This window comes from Nerophis lumbriciformis, linkage group LG03 (assembly GCF_033978685.3).
Source record: "Nerophis lumbriciformis linkage group LG03, RoL_Nlum_v2.1, whole genome shotgun sequence".
NCBI lineage: Eukaryota > Metazoa > Chordata > Actinopteri > Syngnathiformes > Syngnathidae > Nerophis > Nerophis lumbriciformis.
The window spans coordinates 24363507-24382243 of NC_084550.2; the positions used below are offsets into that span (position 1 = coordinate 24363507).

General features: G+C 36.9%; 1 protein-coding gene and 1 long non-coding RNA gene across 2 annotated transcripts in view; one reads left to right on the plus strand and one right to left on the minus strand.

The window, feature by feature from the left end:
* Nucleotides 1-254: 254 nt before the first annotated feature.
* On the plus strand, nucleotides 255-16456 carry LOC133581806 (uncharacterized). The gene is made up of 3 exons (XR_009812413.1): nucleotides 255-387; nucleotides 3619-3847; nucleotides 16309-16456. It is a non-coding gene; the product is annotated as an uncharacterized lncRNA (long non-coding RNA).
* The window catches only part of prmt5 (protein arginine methyltransferase 5), a 47501-nt gene continuing 34395 nt past the window's right edge, over nucleotides 5632-18737 (minus strand). Inside the window, exons 12-16 of the mRNA XM_061935891.1 lie at nucleotides 16335-16510; nucleotides 12052-12255; nucleotides 11865-11975; nucleotides 11726-11790; nucleotides 5632-6043 (exon numbers count right to left, since the gene is read on the minus strand). Of these exons, the coding sequence (XP_061791875.1) occupies nucleotides 5891-6043; nucleotides 11726-11790; nucleotides 11865-11975; nucleotides 12052-12255; nucleotides 16335-16510 (709 nt within the window). The 3' untranslated portion in view covers nucleotides 5632-5890. The remainder of the gene's footprint in view (nucleotides 6044-11725; nucleotides 11791-11864; nucleotides 11976-12051; nucleotides 12256-16334; nucleotides 16511-18737) is intronic.

Here is an 18737-nt window from a genome sequence, read left to right on the forward strand (position 1 = left end):
TAACGATACATAGCAATATTAACAATGCTGTGATTAGATTTGCAAATATAATTATCAAAGGAGCAAATAAATAAATAAATCGAACTGATACTGTGCATGGTATCGATTGTACTGTTCAATAAACACTGAAAAATGTGGCGCACAAACGTTTAAATTTCAAAGATGTACTTTTATTTTGAATGCCTAATCTTCAGTTTCCTGTTTAAGTCAAACTAACTTGATGACCCACCTCAGGTTTTCCCTCATGACTTCCGGAATTTAATCCCGAGTCCACCTTCCTCTGCTGGATGAAACATTGATGATTGTATTCTTCCTCCTCAGAAAAAACACAGACGGAACTGACAGGAAATGGTTTTATAACTACAACTTTTGCTTTACACTCGGAAAGTAAGCAACATATTTATTCATTCATACAAACAAACGGGAGAAGTAAAGTACATGGTGGGAAATCAGTAAATAAAAAGCCTTTTTTTTTTAAAATTAGTATTTCTATGAACAAAACAACAAAACGGAAATTTATGGAGGTTAATTTGTGATACAATATTATTTAGACACTGACTTTGTTTGCGTTTTAATTTTGTAAACGTAATTCATTAAATTACGTTGACAATGAAAAATGTTCATTTAAGTTATTTTGACAATTTCCTTTCATTTACCGGAAGTGGGTATTGAGTTGTGACGCGACACTTACTTCTGCACGGAATTTTTTTTAATACTGCAATTTAAAACACTGTATCTTAACAAAGTTAAACATTTTAACACACGATTTTGGATAAAATTAAATTTGTCAGCAGAATTTGATCACATTTGTGAGCAAAATTTGTGTTTGAAAATGAAGTTTGTTCAAATTGTGTTAAAAAAAAGATACAAATGTGTGTCTTTAAAACGCAGTAAATATTTAAGTTCACAAAATTCAAACATAAAAAAAATTCAAAATAAAGCTTTTGTAGTGAAGACACAAGTTAGCCTCCATAGATATTTGTAAAAAAAAACAAGCGCAGTATCAGTTTTATCACGCGTGTCGATCCGGTAGAGATACTACCCTTGATATCATTACTATCGATATTTGGATCCACCCAGTTACATAATCGGCTATTATCATACTTTTTAAACAGTATCTTATATTCATTCATGCAGTAAACCAAAAAAAAAACAATTAAATATTCAAACACAATGTTACTGTTCAAAGTAGATGTGTGTGGCTTTAAAAACGCAGTAAATATTTCAGTTCACATAATTCAAACACAAAAAAGTCAGTATCAAAATAAAAGTTTTGTAATGAAGACACAAATTAGCCTCCATAGATATTTGTAAAAAAAAAACCCAACAAAAAACAGAGGAGCGCAGTATCAGTTTTATCACGCGTGTCGATCCGGTAGAGATACGACCCTTGATATCATTACTATCGACATTTGGATCCATCCACAGTTACATCATCTCCAGAGTTTTCCCGCTATTATCATACTTTTTAAACAGTTTCTTATATTCATTCATGCGGTACACCAAAAAAAAACAACTAATTAAATATTCAAACACAGTGTTACTGTTCAAAGTTGATGTGTGTGGCTTTAAAAACGCAGTAAATATTTCAGTTCACATAACTCAAACACAAAAAAGTCAGTATCAAAATAAAAGTTTTGTAATGAAGACACAAATTAGCCTCCATAGATATTTGTAAAAAAAACAACAAAAAATCAACAACAGAGGAGCGCAGTATCAGTTTTATCACGCGTGTGTCGATCCGGTAGAGATACTACCCTTGATATCATTACTATCGATATTTGGATCCACCCACAGTTACATCATCTTCCGAGTTCTCCGGCTATTATCACACTTTTTAAACAGTTTCTTATATTCATTCATGTGGTACACCAAAAAAAACAACCTAATTAAATATTCAAACACAGTGTTACTGTTCAAAGTTGATGTGTGTGGCTTTAAAAACGCAGTAAATATTTCAGTTCACATAATTCAAACACAAAAAAGTCAGTATCAAAACAAAAGTTTTGTAATGAAGACACAAATTAGCCTCCATAGATATTTGTAAAAAAAACAGAGGAGCACAGTATCAGTTTTATCACGCGTGTGTCGATCCGGTAAATATACTACCCTTGATATCATTACTATCGACATTTGGATCCACCCACAGTTACATCATCTTCCGAGTTTTCCGGCTATTATCACACTTTTTAAACAGTTTCTTATATTCATTCATGCGGTACACCAAAAAAAAAAAACCTAATTAAATATTCAAACACAGTGTTACTGTTCAAAGTTGATGTGTGTGGCTTTAAAAACGCAGTAAATATTTCAGTTCACATAATTCAAACACAAAAAAGTCAGTATCAAAACAAAAGTTTTGTAATGAAGACACAAATTAGCCTCCATAGATATTTGTAAAAAAAACAGAGGAGCACAGTATCAGTTTTATCACGCGTGTGTCGATCCGGTAAATATACTACCCTTGATATCATTACTATCGACATTTGGATCCACCCACAGTTACATCATCTTCCGAGTTTTCCGGCTATTATCACACTTTTTAAACAGTTTCTTATATTCATTCATGCGGTACACCAAAAAAAACAACTAACTAAATATTCAAACACAGTGTTACTGTTCAAAGTTTGTGTGTGTGGCTTTAAAAACGCAGTAAATATTTCAGTTCACATAATTCAAACACAAAAAAGTCAGTATCAAAATAAAAGTTTTGTAATGAAGACACAAAGTAGCCTCCATAGATATTTGTAAAAACAACAAAAAAACAGAGGAGAGCAGTATCAGTTTTATCACACATGTGTCGATCCGGTAGAGATACTACCTTTGATATCATTACTATCGACATTTGGATCCACCCACAGTTACATCATCTTCCGAGTTTTCCGGCTATTATCACACTTTTTAAACAGTTTCTTATATTCATTCATGCGGTACACCAAAAAAAAAAACTAATTAAATATTCAAACACAATGTTACTGTTCAAAGTTGATGTGTGTGGCTTTAAAAACGCAGTAAATATTTCAGTTCACATAACTCAAACACAAAAAAGTCAGTATCAAAATAAAAGTTTTGTAATTAGCCTCCATAGATATTTGTAAAAAAAAAAAAAACAAACAAACAAAAGGAGCGCAGTATCAGTTTTATCACGCGCGTGTCGATCCGGTAGAGATACTACCCTTGATATCATTACTATCGATATTTGGATCCACCCACAGTTACATCATCTCCCGAGTTTTCCCGCTATTATCACACTTTTTAAACAGTTTCTTATATTCAATCATGCACACCAAAAAAAAAAAAACCTCATTAAATATTCAAACACAGTGTTACTGTTCAAAGTTAATGTTACAGTGGCCAAAAATATTAAATATTGTTTTTAATGAATATTTAGGCCTACTACGCTCCTGTGTGTTAATACTGGTCATTATGGTGGTACTTGGTGGAAAATTAGCTCCACCTTCCACATTTTTCATCCGATTCAAACCGTTCCAACTTCAAACTGTTCAGCCTATCCGAGAATTGTGGGCTTGGCCTGGTTTCCTCCAGACTTTGTCTCATCAGACCAGAGAATTGTTTCTCATGGTCTGAGAGTCTTTTAGGTGTTTTTTTTTGTTTTAGACTTCCCATACAAGCCTGATTGGTGGACTGCTGCAGAGATGGTTGTCCTTCTTGAATGCTGTAGCTCTGACAAAATGACCATCGGGTTCTTTGGTCACCTCCCTGACTCGCCTAAGATGAATGCAGCAATGTGCGGAGACATCCAGGATGAAAACCAAGGCTTCTCATCCAACCTGATGGAGCTTGAGAGGCGCTGCAAAGAGGAAAGTGCAAAAGTGCCTAAAAATAGGTATGCCAAGGTTGTATTAAAAAATACTTGGAAAAGTTGCATTGACAAAAGTATTTAGTAAAGACTGAATTCTTGAAAAATTCCCATTGTCATTATGAGGACAGAAATGAATTATTCGATTTTGGACTAAGGCTGCAACATTGACAAAGTAAAGCCATGTGAACACTGCATCTTTTTAAGAGACTCATTTAAATATCCACTTTATAGTCACAAATATACAAACCCCGTTTCCATATGAGTTGGGAAATTGTGTTAGATGTAAATATAAACGGAATACAATGATTTGCAAATCATTTTCAACCCATATTCAGTTGAATATGCTACAAAGACAACATATTTGATGTTCAAACTGATAAACTATTTATTTTTTTGCAAATAATCATTAACTATAGAATTTGATGCCAGCAACACGTGACAAAGAAGTTGGGAAAGGTGGCAAAAAATACTGATAAAGTTGAGGAATGCTCATCAAACACTTATTTGGAACATCCCACAGGTGAACAGGCTAATTGGGAACAGGTGGGTGCCATGATTGGGTATAAATGTAGATTCCATGAAACAAGGACGGGGCGAGGGTCGCCACTTTGTCAACAAATGCTTGAGCAAATTGTTGAACAGTTTAAGAAAAACCTTTCTCAACCAGCTATTGCAAGGAATTTAGGGATTCCGCCATCTACGCTCCGTAATATCATCAAAGGGTTCAGAGAATCTGGAGAAATCACTGCACGTAAGCAGCTAAGCCCGTGACCTTCGATCCGTCAGGCTGTACTGCATCAACAAGCAACATCAGTGTGTAAAGGATATCACCACATGGGCTCAGGAACACTTCAGATACCCACTATCAGTAACTACAGTTGGTCGCTACATCTGTAAGTGCAAGTTAAAACTCTCCTATGCAAGGCGAAAACCGTTTATCAACAACACCCAGAAACGCCGTCAGCTTCGCTGGGCCTGAGCTCATCTAAGATGGACTGATGCAAAGTGGAAAAGTGTTCTGTGGTCTGACGAGTCTACATTTCAAATTGTTTTTGGAAACTGTGGACGTCGTGTCCTCCGGACCAAAGAGGAAAAGAACCATCCGGATTGTTATAGGCCCAAAGTTGAAAAGCCAGCATGTGTGATGGTATGGGGGTGTATTAATGCCCAAGACATGGGTAACTTACACATTAGTGAAGGCGCCATTAATGCTGAAAGGTACATACAGTATTTGGAGCAACATATGTTGCCATCCAAGCAACGTTACCATGGACGCCCCTGCTTATTTCAGCAAGACAATGCCAAGCCACGTGTTACATCAACGTGGCTTCATAGTAAAAGAGTGTGGGTACTAGACTGGCCTGCCTGTAGTCCAGACCTGTCTCCCATTGAAAATGTGTGGCGCATTATGAAGCCTAAAATAGCACAACGGAGACCCCCGGACTGTTGAACAACTTAAGCTGTACATCAAGCAAGAATGGGAAATAATTCCACCTGAGAAGCTTCAAAAATGTGTCTCCTCAGTTCCCAAACATTTATTGAGTGTTGTTAAAAGGAAAGGCCATGTAACACAGTGGTGAACATGCCCTTTCTCAACTACTTTGGCACGTGTTGCAGCCATGAAATTCTAAGTTTATTATTATTTGCAAAAAAAAACCAACATCAACATCAAACATTCAATTGAATATGGGTTGAAAAGGATTTGCAAATCATTGTATTCCGTTTATATTTACATCTAACACAATTTCCCAACTCATATGGAAACGGGGTTTGTAAAACAGTAGGAGTAAATTAAAATGCACAGAATACAACATTACAGTATTTATTGACATGATTACACAGATACAAAATAACAGTAATCAGAGCGAGCGTGGGCCATCAAAGTCCTGTATCGTACTGCTCAGACACACCTCATCCACAATCCTATGGAACGTCTTCAAGTAGGCATACATACCTTGTGGTGGTTCTTACCGGCGGTGTATATATATATAAAAAAAAAAAAAAAAAAAGGCATGACCTTCAACCTAAGGGACGAGACGCTAGAAGACAAGTAGGAGTGTGGAGGGTTCACAGGCCGATGGTGTAGGAGCGTCCCGCAGGGTTGTGGATGGCGGAGCAGGTGGGCTCGGTCACGGCCCATTCGTACCACACCTTCTTCCCGTTGTTGCAGCGCCAGAATCGTACCGTCACATCATCGTCACGAGACACTGTGATGGGTTGCTGTCAAAGAGAAGAGAGAAACACTTGAAATCTTAACTTTATTTACAGTCCTGGTCAAAAGTGTACACACACTTGTAAAGAACATCATGTCATGGCTGTCTTGAGTTTCCAATCATTTCTACAACTCTTATTTTTTTGTGATTGGAGCACATACTTGTTGGTCACAAAAAACATTCATTAAGTTTGCTTCTTTTATGAATTTATTATGGGTCTAGCTGGGTCAAAAGTATACAAACAGCAATGTTAATATTTGCAAGTTTCACTGCAATAAGGCGCTTTTAGTAGCCATCCACAAGCTTCTGCTTGAATTTCTGACCACTCTTGACAAAATTGGTGCAGTTGAGCTAAATTTGTTAGTTTTTTTTGACATGGACTTGTTTCTTCAGCATTGTCCACACGTTTAAGTCAGGACTTTGGGAAGGCCATTCTAAAACCTTCATTCTAGCCATTCCTTTAGCACTTTTGACGTGTGTTTGGGGTGTTTCTGGGATTAAAGGCCTCACCTTTATTCCTCCAAAGTTTGCACCATACTGACGCAGCGGAGGATGTAAAAATAACGTCTTTAACGGCAGACATTTATCCATGAAAAAAAATGGAAAAAGCTGCTGATGGTGTGTTTGACAGAGAAGGAGCTACTATTGGAGTCCACTCTCTAAGGCAAATATTGGACATTATCATTACATTTCTTCATAAAACTATTGTTTTTGATATATGGTACTGCATTGTTTTGATACTATATTTGTTATCTAAAATAGTTTTATTTTATAAAAGGCATGTTAAAATTGTGATGTTTTGGGAGGATGATTTCAATTTTTCAGGGACACATTTATTTGAGATACAAGCGTTTTAAGTTCAGAGCTGCGTCACATAACTAATTACGGTAACCTCATTAAAGGGGAACTGTACTTAAAAAGTTTTGCCTATCAATCACACTATGTAAGAAAACACGTTTTCCTTTCATTTAATGCATTCTAACTTGTAAATAAACCTTAGCAACGGACCGCTAACGATGGAGGTAATGGGATTTGCTCTGTTCCGCCTGTAATGCGCTCTAAAAAAGCTTCAATAAGGTTAGTAACTGTAAGTATATCTGTAATGTAGGAACAGACACATTCATAATAAATGGTAGTGCTATACTATACCTGGAATAATACCCAAAGTGCTTTACATTATAGATCACATTCACTGAATAACATGTAATATTTATGTATTTTGCTCATTTTCCCTTTGACATCAACTCATGCAGAGTTCATGAGCGCCAACAACAATTACTTTGCGACAAATGATCAGAACTTTATATTTTTGAGCCTGAATATAAGGAGGATGATCTACAAGTTTTAAGAGCTCTGTGCTAAACAGATCCAGCTTTAGTTAATTAAAAACCGAGCATCACGTAGCAGTATTGCTAAGTGCTATTCAAGATATACTAACTACAAACACAATAAGACAATCACTTACTGTACAATGTCTAGTGTGAGTCCTGACTTGTACCTAAAACATAACTCACACTATACACATGAAATACATTATAGGCCAAAAGTTTGGACACACCTTCCCCTCATTCAATGCATTTTCTTTATTTTCATGACTATTTACATTGTAGATTGTCACATTAAAACAAGAATGAACACATGTGGAGTTATGTACTTAACAAAAAAAAAAAAGGTGAAATAACTGAAAACATGTTTTATATTCGAGTTTCTTCAAAATTGCTCTGATTACTGCTTTGCACACTCTTGGCATTCTCTCCATGAGCTCCAAGGATATATTATTATTCTTATATATTAAATGATGTGGCGGGCCAAATCTGGCCCTTGGGCCTTGAGTTTGACAACTGTAAGGTTCACAAAAGGGTGGAAATAATGTGTAAATAAAGTACCTTATCTTTTCCTAATAAATGTATTACAAAATTAATGTACCGTGGGCAATTACATATATTTAATCATCTCTAATAATAAAACGAATAATATCATCATACATTTCAAAACAATGGTTTTGCTCAAATGAAGATACATACTTAAATATCTGCTTGACTTATTTATGATTTTAATCCAACAAATAGTTCATGCAAAAATTTAACAGTAATTTTTTTTACAGTAAAACCCGCTTTTGTACCGTTATTCAATATAGAGTAATATTACACGATAAAAACACAACCGTAAATGTTACAGTTTAAAAAAAAACTAGCATGAATTTTTCCGATGAGCTTCAAGAGGTAGTCACCTGAAATGGTTTTCACTTCACATGTGTGCTTGGAGCTCATGGAGAGAATGCCAAGAGTGTGCAAAGCAGTAATCAGAGCAAAGGGTGGCTATTTTGAAGAAACGTACTGACTTCAACAATGGCAGACTCGCACAAAGCTCTTCGGGTAAACCGCTACCATATATGAAAATATCCACAGACGAAATATGTCACTTGTGGCTTGGAGGATGTCGTTGTGGCTTGTGCAGCCCTTTGAGACACTTGTGATTTAGGACTATATAAATAAACATTGATTGATTGATTGATTGATTGATTGATTGATTGATTGATTGATTGACTTAAGTCTCTAGTTCCAAACAGCTCATTTGGAGCAAGTTTGGAAGAAGCCAAGATTGTTTTATAAACATCTCCGCCATGCCTCCATGGTTTGATTTCACATTTTTGGGTAAGAACACTCGGTTTGGCGTATTATGGCTCTCAGAGTGAAAACCATTTCAGGTGACTACCTCTTGCAGCTCATGGAGAGAATGCCAAGAGTGTGCAAAGCAGTAATCAGAGCAAAGGGTGGCTATTTTGAAGAAACTAGAATACAAAACATGTTTTCAGTTATTTCACCTTATTTTTTTGTTAAGTACATAACTCCACATGTGTTCATTCATAGTTGTGATGTGACAATCTACAATGTAAATAGTCACACTGTTATTTTTTTCAAAACCTAACTCAAATAAATAGACACACTGTTAGAAAAGCCACTATTTCACATGGATAATGGATAAACTTTTCGTGTTTTACATATTGGTTTGTGCTGTACCACTATGTATTTAAATGAAAAGTGTGTAACAAACTAAATGTATCATTATTCTTCAATATTTCTGGCGGGCGTTGCGTCCTACTATATTCAGCGGTCTTTGAACACACCGTGCACAATTGAACAGTTTAGTTGCTCACTCATGTGTTCATTTAGGGTTAGATTGGTGTTTTTTTAAATTACATAACTCCACGTGTTCATTCATAGTTGTGATGTGACAATCTACAATGTAAATAGTCATGAAAATAAAGAAAACACATTGAATGAGGAGAAGGTTTTGGCCTGCATTTACAGTAATACACCGAAAAATCTACAGTAGTTGATTTACGGTAAAAAAAAAAAAAAAAAAGGAAGCTCAGGTGCCAAAATTTTACTGTAAAATTGCCGTTTTTTAAATTTACAGTAAAATTAAGTAATGTAAGTTTTACAGTAAAATTCTGGAAACTGAGCTGGCTTTTTTTTTTTTACCATAAAACAGCAGTACTGTTTTTCCATTTACAATTAAAAAGCATAAAACATTGTGTACATAGATATAGATAAGTGTAGACTGCACTATGATGGCAGTCACACATAAGAGATAAGTGTAGACTGCACTATGATGGCAGTCACACATAAGAGATATGTGTAGACTGCAATATGATGGCAGTCACACATAAGAGATACATGTAGACTGCAATATGATGGCAGTCACACATAAGAGATACGTGTAGACTGCGATATGATGGCAGTCACACAAGAGATACGTGTAGACTGCACTATGATGGCAGTCACACATAAGAGATACGTGTAGACTGCAATATGACGGCAGTCACACAAGAGATACGTGTAGACTGCGATATGATGGCAGTCACACATAAGAGATACGTGTAGACTGCGATATGATGGCAGTCACACAAGAGATACGTGTAGACGGCGATATGATGGCAGTCACACATAAGAGATAAGTGTAGACTGCGATATGATGGCAGTCACACATAAGAGATACGTGTAGACTGCAATATGACGGCAGTCACACATAAGAGATACGTGTAGACTGCAATATGATGGCAGTCACACATAAGAGATACGTGTAGACTGCAATATCATACCTGCCAACTTTTGAAATCAGAAAAACCTAGTAGCCAGGGTCCAGGGGCCGCAGGCCCCGGTAGGTCCAGGACAAAGTCCTGGTGGGGGGTTCAGGCTTCGCCCCCCGACGCAAAATGATTATTAGCATTCAGACAGGTTAAAATGTTGATAAAACCATCACTTTTCTATCAGTCACAGTGACTTTTCAAAACAAAAATATTACAGCAAAAATCATATGGGTTGATTGACATGTTTATTCTGTAAGCTAACTTCAATAGTTTGAAATTATTTTGACAGTTAATGCCAGTTATTTTGTCAACCTTTCACAAGACTTCAATTTGTTAATTGAAAGTATAAACAGTATAAACACTTTTTACAGTAAACAAATGGTAAAACAGTACTAAACAATTCCATTAAAAAAAAATTGGTGTCATTATTAACTTTCTGTCCAAGCTTGTATAATCTACTGCCTTGTTCAATTGTAAAAAATATTCTGTGCCTAAAATTCACATTTCTATCACAATTATCATACTGTAAACATGGTAAGCTAACTTCATTAAAATTGATAGTCCTGTCAATAGCATGGAATTACAATTCAAATGTAGTTTTTTTGTAAGCCTTTCAAAATAATTCAAAATATGAAAAATTAATGAAAATTAATTTAAGCCATCAGACACTTGAAAAGTGGCACATCACATCTCTAATGTAATCATTTTAACTTTTCAACAGAAATAGCACTGCAAAAATATTAAGGACATACTTCTGTATTTTGGTAGTTATGCTGTCAACATTTAACAAGATTTCTTCAACTTGGACTTGAAAGCATAAATAGTATAAACACTTTTAACAGTATAACAGTACTAAACAATTCCAATAGATAACATCGGTGTCATTACCTTTTTGTGGCTAAAATCCGAAAAACGTTGAAAGTTTTCCACTTGTATCGCTAGCAACGGCATTAGACTTGTGTTTTTTTGTCCCAACGTGGTCTTTTACATCGCTAATTCCTCCGTGTCCGATCGAAAAATCTGGTCTGCACAAGGTGCAATTCGCGTAGTTTTCACCCTTTTTGGAACGGATAATTATTCCCGGATAGGCTTTTGAATATTCTTCACGGAATGACTGCAGTTTTCTTTTCGGTTTAAGACTCGTATGCGATTTTTCTCCGGCTGATTCCATGAACGTTCGCTCGTTTGGAAACAATGACAACAGGTGCCTCGTGCTTGGCAGCGGTGCTATAAATAGCCTCGCGGAATGGCTCGATAGGAAGTTACGGGAAGCAGGTCGAATGTCATTGTTGTTACGCGATTTCGTGAATAAAACTTAAAAAAAAATTTTTTTTTTAAATTAATGAAAAACCGTATTTTTTATCACTGCAACCGTAACCCGGAATAGGTTGATGAAAACCGTACTAATTACGGGAAAATCGGAGTAGTTGGCAGGTATGCAATATGATGGCAGTCACACACAAGAGATACGTGTAGACTGCAATATGATGGCAGTCACACATACCGTAAATGTGTACAATGTGAGCGATTTTTTTAGGTACAAGTCGGGACTTGCACTAAAACCCCTGGAGCAGGTGTGACTTAAGAAGAACTTACTTTGAGGGGGAAAAGAATGGGGAACCAGGAGAACATTCCGGGTGAATGCGTGTCAGGTTTTATGCCTAGAGGGAACACAAACAGACAATAAAAAAATGAGTGGTGAAAGTGCACCGTAGTCCTCTTGAAGCAGACTTACTGAGTGTGACGTCTTTGTAGAGTGTGGTCTCAAAGTAGCCGGCAAAGCCATGGAGCACGGTGTTACAACCCACTGAGAACCTCAGGCACTGGTAACGATTATTGTTCATATCTGAAAAGAAGGTAAAAAAGGTGGTTTCGGGGGAGGTGACTGGTTGCTGGGAAAGGGGGAGGATGGATGAGTCTACCTTTATTGGGGTGTGTGAAGGTGAAGCACGCTTTGGGTTCTGCCAGCTGGTGGAAGTTGTGGAGGCGCACCACGTAGGGCATTTCGAAATGGCACTCGGGATCTTTGTCGCGTTCCCGGCAGCCTCGGACTTCGTTGTAAAGCTTGGAGGAAGACAAGGGGGCCAGGAAGGAGGTGTAGGAGCAGGGAATGCTCACGCCATCCTCTGCCATGATACAAACAGAGAAAAAGGGATGTCATTTGAGGACAGTGAAGTTTTTAAGTTAGACCGTCTGCAAATGGCATCATAACTCTGCTTCTTAACACACTTCATACATATCTGATATGCCAGAGAATAAGACAACGGAGCAGGAGGCATCAGTCTTGACAACTTAAGATTCCTTCTCCTCTTTTTAATCTATTGTAGGGGTAGGGAACCCATTGCGACTATAAAAAGTACCCCCAAGTTAGAAGAAAATAGTTCGCCCCTTCTCCCCATTGCGATATAGCAGCTTTTGTCTATAAAATTGTTAGAAGTACACCTCTGCAAAACATTTTGTCTCAGTTAACATTTAAGACATAGATCAACTTACAACAAATAACTTTATTAAGATTACAGTGCATCATTTTGCCTGAAATAAAAAAGAAAAAAATCCTTATTTAAACTATTGTATTGGCAATTTTCTAATCAAGTGGTCAAACAAAACTGTCTCTTAGATTTCCTTGAAAAGCTTGAGCATTTCAAAAGGCAATGTATGTAAGGAGTGCGCAATAGGAAGAGAGATGAGTTATTCTCTATAGCAGGAGTAGGGAACCTGTGGCTCTTTTGATGACCGCATCTGGCTCTCAGATAAATCTTAGCTAACATTGCTTAGCACGATAAGTAATTAATAACTCCGCTGGTAATCTGTGTTAAAAATAAAGTTCAAAATATAAAACATTCTCATGCATTTTAACCCATCAGTTTTCTACCGCACCTGTTCAAGTCGTATTAATGCTAAGAAGTATTGGTTAGCTTCAGAATAACAAGGTTATTAAAAAGAATAAGAGACTTATTATACTGTCTTACATAAAAATGCACGCATTTAGTTGTATTCAGTGTTAAAACATTATATAGCTCTCACGGAAATACATTTGAAAATATTTGGCTTTCATGGCTCTCTAAGCCAAAAAGGTTCCCGACCTCTGATATATTGTATACTTTGGGACTGACGTGGTCTATTCCACAGTCTATAAACATGTCATGTACTTGCATCATGGCCAATTATCAACATTTAGGATGATAATGACATCGAGCCCCCCTTTCCATTGTGATTATATTTTATAGTGGTGTAGAAACCATGTCACAAGTTTTTTTAAATTTTTTAATTATGTACACAAAATGGACAAAATATTAAAATGAGCACTATTAGTAGTAATGCATAAAAAATAACTTCATTGTTGCATTTTAATGTCATGAAAACAGACTGTACAGATTGACTAAAGAGGGGGGAATCATGTTGATTATTGTTGTACAAGTTTAATTATTAAAACACTAAAATATAATTGTATAAAATAAATATATTTATATTTAATATACATTTATTTTATATTTAATATTATATTGTAAATAGGGCTGTCAAATTATATTTTTAAATCAGTTTAATCACATTTTGGAATTTGGATGAATCATGATTAATCACAGGTGATCACTCACTTGCATAATTAAAAGTCGCTTAAGGAAAAAAATAATATATATATATATTTGTACACAAATGCAATTTTATTGTCAGAATGTCATCCAGTTTTTAAAGGGGAACATTATCACAATATTAGAAGGGTTAAAACCATTAAAAATCAGTTCCCAGTGGCTTATTTTATTTTCCGAAGTTTTTTTCAAAATTTTACCCATCACGCAATATCCCTAAAAAAAGCTTCAAAGTGCCTGATTTTAACCATTGTTATATACACACCCGTCCATTTTCCTGTGACGTCACATAGTGATGCCGATACAAACAAACATGGCGTAAAGAACAGCAAGGTATAGCGACATTAGCTCAGATTCAGACTCGGATTTCAGCGGTTTAAGCGATTCAACAGATTACGCATGTATTGAAACGGATGGTTGTAGTGTGGAGGCAGGTAGCGAAAACGAAATTGAAGAAGAAACTGAAGCTATTGAGCCATATCGGTTTGAACCGTATGCAAGCGAAACCGACGAAAACGACACGACAGCCAGCGACACGGGAGAAAGCGAGATCGCCTTCTAACCAACGATTGGTATGTGTTTGTTTGGCATTAAAGGAAACTAACAACTATGAACTAGGTTTACTGCATATGAAATACATTTAAATGATAAATAAATGATAAATGGGTTATACTTGTATAGCGGTTTTCTACCTTCAAGGTACTCAAAGCGCTTCGACAGTATTTCCACATTCACCCATTCACACACACACATTCACACACTGATGGCGGGAGCTGCCATGCAAGGCGCTAACCAGCAGCCATCAGGAGCAAGGGGTGAAGTGTCCTGCCCAAGGACACAACGGACGTGACTAGGATGGTAGAAGGTGGGGATTGAACCCCAGTGACCAGCAACCCTCCGATTGCTGACACGGCCACTCTACCAACTTTGAAACAACATGCACTTTGAGAGTGCAGACAGCCCATTTCAGGCGCGCTAAGAACATATATTTTTCCACGATTTCAGCACTCAGGTTAACCATACCTAAATAGACACAAAATACTGCATTACACAAGACTACCTGAATGTACTCGAATGATTGAAAAAAATAAATGTTTTTAAGCTAAATTATTGGTAAACACAGTTTATGTATAATAATTTACGTAAAACCGCAAGTAATGAATAAAGTTTTCATCAATTAATATATTCTGTAGACATACCCTCATCCGCTCTCTTTTCCTGAAAGCTGATCTGTCCAGTTTTGGAGTTGATGTCAGCAGGCCAGGGAAGCTAGGGTCGATATTCTTCTCTTGATCATCTTCGATGGCATAAGGGACGGTAGAAGCGGTGTGAGCCAAGACATCCAGGGGGTTTAGCTCGCTCGTCTGCGGGAACAAACTGCCGCCATTGCTTGCCGTGCTACTGAGGTCCTTTGTCCCTGAATTGCTCACACACTCCGGCAGATTCAATGGGGGTCTGGCGGATTATTTCTTTGTCTTTTTTATCGTTGGAAATGCATCTGCTTTGAGTGTCGCAGGATATCCACACATTCTTGCCATCTCTGTCGTAGCATAGCTTTCGTCGGTAAAGGCATGGGAAAATGCCGATCCAGATCCAGTTTAAAAAAAAACTCAGACTGACCATTTCGTCGGCTTTCCCCACAGCCTCGTATTTTGAACAAATTTCGTCCAATTTCTTGCCACTTTCGCATCTTTGGGCCTCTGGTGCAACTTGAATCCGTCCCTGTTCGTGTTGTTACACCCTCCGACAACACACCGACGAAAGTAAGAAAATGGCGGATTGCTTCCCGATGTGACGTCATCGCTCCGAGAGCGAATATTAGAAAGGCGTTTATTCGCCAAAATTCACCCATTTAGAATTCGGAAATCGGTTAAAAAAAAAAAAGGTCTTTTTTCTGCAACATCAAGGTATATATTGACGCTTACATAGGTCTGGTGATATGTTACCCTTTAAATGTTTTACTTTAATTATTTATTTGCACAAAACCAGTTTTATCAGGCTGTATTTTGGAGTGACAATTGCCAGTGAGTACACCAGTCGGAGTCTCCTCACTTATCTTTGTACGGACGTATGCATTGATCTGATCACTAACCGTACAGCAGTCAAGACAAAAGAGCTTGTACGGTCTAAACAAATTGCATGATTCATCAAGTGTGTACATTAATAATGTGATATTCTTTGTAATAAACGTGTTACTTTTGACAGCCCTAATTATATTATAAATATTATACATTTTAACAATGTTAAAAAAACTCATGTGCTAATCTCACACTAATCAACAAATTTACTGCAAAGGTTTCCTTAGCCTTTAAACGATTTTAGTCTGAACGGAATTAAGTTTTGCATGATATTTTAATGTACTTCACTCACAAAATGACCACAATTAGAGCACATAGTAAAGAAACACCTCTGGCAGGGTCAATGAAAACTGCATTAACAACTCATAAAATACGTAATGTTTGTCTGATCTTGAATGGGATTGTGCTGAAAATTTTAATTTCCCCTCGGGGATTAATAAAGTATTTCTGATTCTGATGTTTTCATGTAACTATTCATTCTGATACAATTGTACTTTGTATGAAATTCGGCAAGACGAGAGGAAACTGCAAAGAAATCACCTTTGAGAAAGTGCTGCGCTCCATCCAAGCACTCTGGGGAAAGTTCATTGTCACCAAAGGATCCCAGCAGCTCGCTGACGATGATGTCCGCCTTCTCGGGAGCCACCCAATCGCGCATGTCGGACGACACCACGGACACCTGATCGCCCCACTCCTCAAAGCGCCAGTTTTCTAGCCTGTGGAAATGTCAGCATAGCACCATTAGTACCAACTGGTTTACCAGCACCCTGCAGTAGTCTCCAGGATTTCGAGCAAAACCAACCAATCCCCGCGAGTCAGGCACTGCCTTGCAATATATTTGGCCAATTAGCATCATTTTTGCCAAACGCACGTCTCCGATCTTGTGTATTTGAAGCAAGAACAGCAACATGTAATCATACACTGTATCATAATATACCAATATTTTGGTACCGGTACCAAAATGTATTTCGATACTTTTCTAAATAAAGGACCACAAAAAATGGCATTATTGGCTTTATTATAACAAAAAATCTTAGTCTACATTAAACATATGTTTATTATTGTAATTTAGTCCTTAAATAAAATAGTGAACATACTAGACAACTTGTCTTTTAGTAGTAAGTAAACAAACAAAGGCTCCTAATTAGTCTATGCAGTAACATAGTGTCATTTATCTACCTATTATTTTGTCAACATTAGGGATGTCCCGATCCGATATTTGGATCGGATCGGCCGCCGATATTTGCCAAAAAATGCGTATCGGCAAGGCATGGGAAAATGCAGATCCAGATCCAGTTAAAAAACAACTCCCGTCCGTGTTTTCCAACGCACCGATTTAAATAATACAATCCACTTTTCTGCTGCTCCCTAATTTCCATTTTCCAGCACACCTTCAACACATCCACAGGTCTGTGGATTCTCTCGCAGTTGCTTTTAGCTGCTGGCATTACACGACAGGCTCTTCTAGCTCTTTTCTGTGTCTCCCTCTCACAGACAGCAAGCGCACCTTCTTACACACGTCACATACTGTCACGTCATACGTCACATACTGTCACGTCATATGTCACATACGTATACGTCCTCCCCGAGCAGAGGTAGCAGCATGACTAACGTTCTCTCTAAGGTGCGCGCCTGCGCAATTACGCACTGCCCAAGCGTCCTCTGCGCACGGCAAATCTATGCCACGCACAACATCAAATAAAAAAATAAGCGCATAACAATTTTCGACACACGGACACGACAGAGAAAACAGTTTTCGTCATCATTGTTCAAATATTGTGATGTCTGTCGAGACGCTTATCTCCATTCGTTGCCACACGTCCACACCATCAAAATGCCGAGGCAAAAATTTCCACATCAACATCGTATGAAAAAATTAGTGATTTTTTTAGTTGTGATTTCCTTCTCTGCATGAAAGTTTAAAAGTAGCACATATTAATGCAGTATGAAGAAGAATGTTTTAATGTAGACATGCAAGCCTTGAAAGAAAATTTTGAAAATCAAGACTACATTTCCTGCAAATGGATGCATTTCTACCCTATATTTTAACTTTAGATTTATTCTCATATCAAACTCTTTTGGCTGTCTTTTTGACACTTACATCCGGCGCCCCCCTCCACACCCTTGATTATAAATAATGTAAATAATTCAATGTGATTATCTTGTGTGATGACTGTATTATGATAGTATATATCTGATAGTATATATCTGTATCATGAATCAATTTAAGTGGACCCCGACTTAAACAAGTTGAAAAACTTATTGGGGTGTTACCATTTAGTGGTCAATTGTACGGAATATGTACTTCACTGTGCAACCTACTAATAAAAGTCTCAATCAATCAATCAAAACACATAGAATCATCATACTGCTGTGATTATATGCATCAAGTGTTCATTCAAGGCTAAGGCAAAATATCGAGATATATATCGTGTATCGCAATATGGCCTTAAAATATCGCAATATTACAAAAGGCCATATCGCCCAGCCCTAGTTTCAATGATGCCATTTCTGTTTGTCATGTATAATTTTGTCTATTTTGTGTTTATCCTTGAATAAACAGCTCAGTTTCTTGTTACCAACCATTGTGTATTATTCAAACTCCCCTAATTCAGCTGGCTAGTTGTTATCAAGAGTACTAAAACCCTTTTCAACATGATTCTGACAACTAAGTAGGCTAAATAACTTTAAACTTTAATACATGCTCGGATAGGCCAGTATCGGCATCGAATCGGAAGTGCAAAAACAATATCGTTATCGGATTGGAAGTCCAAAAACTGGGACATCACTAAACAACATTATAAAGGACAAGCTGTAAAAATTGATTATTAATCGACTTATTTATTTACTGTTAATATCTGCTTACTTTGTCTTTTAACATGTTCTATCTACACTTCTGTTAAAATGTAATAATCACTTATTCTTCTCTTCTTTGATACTTTA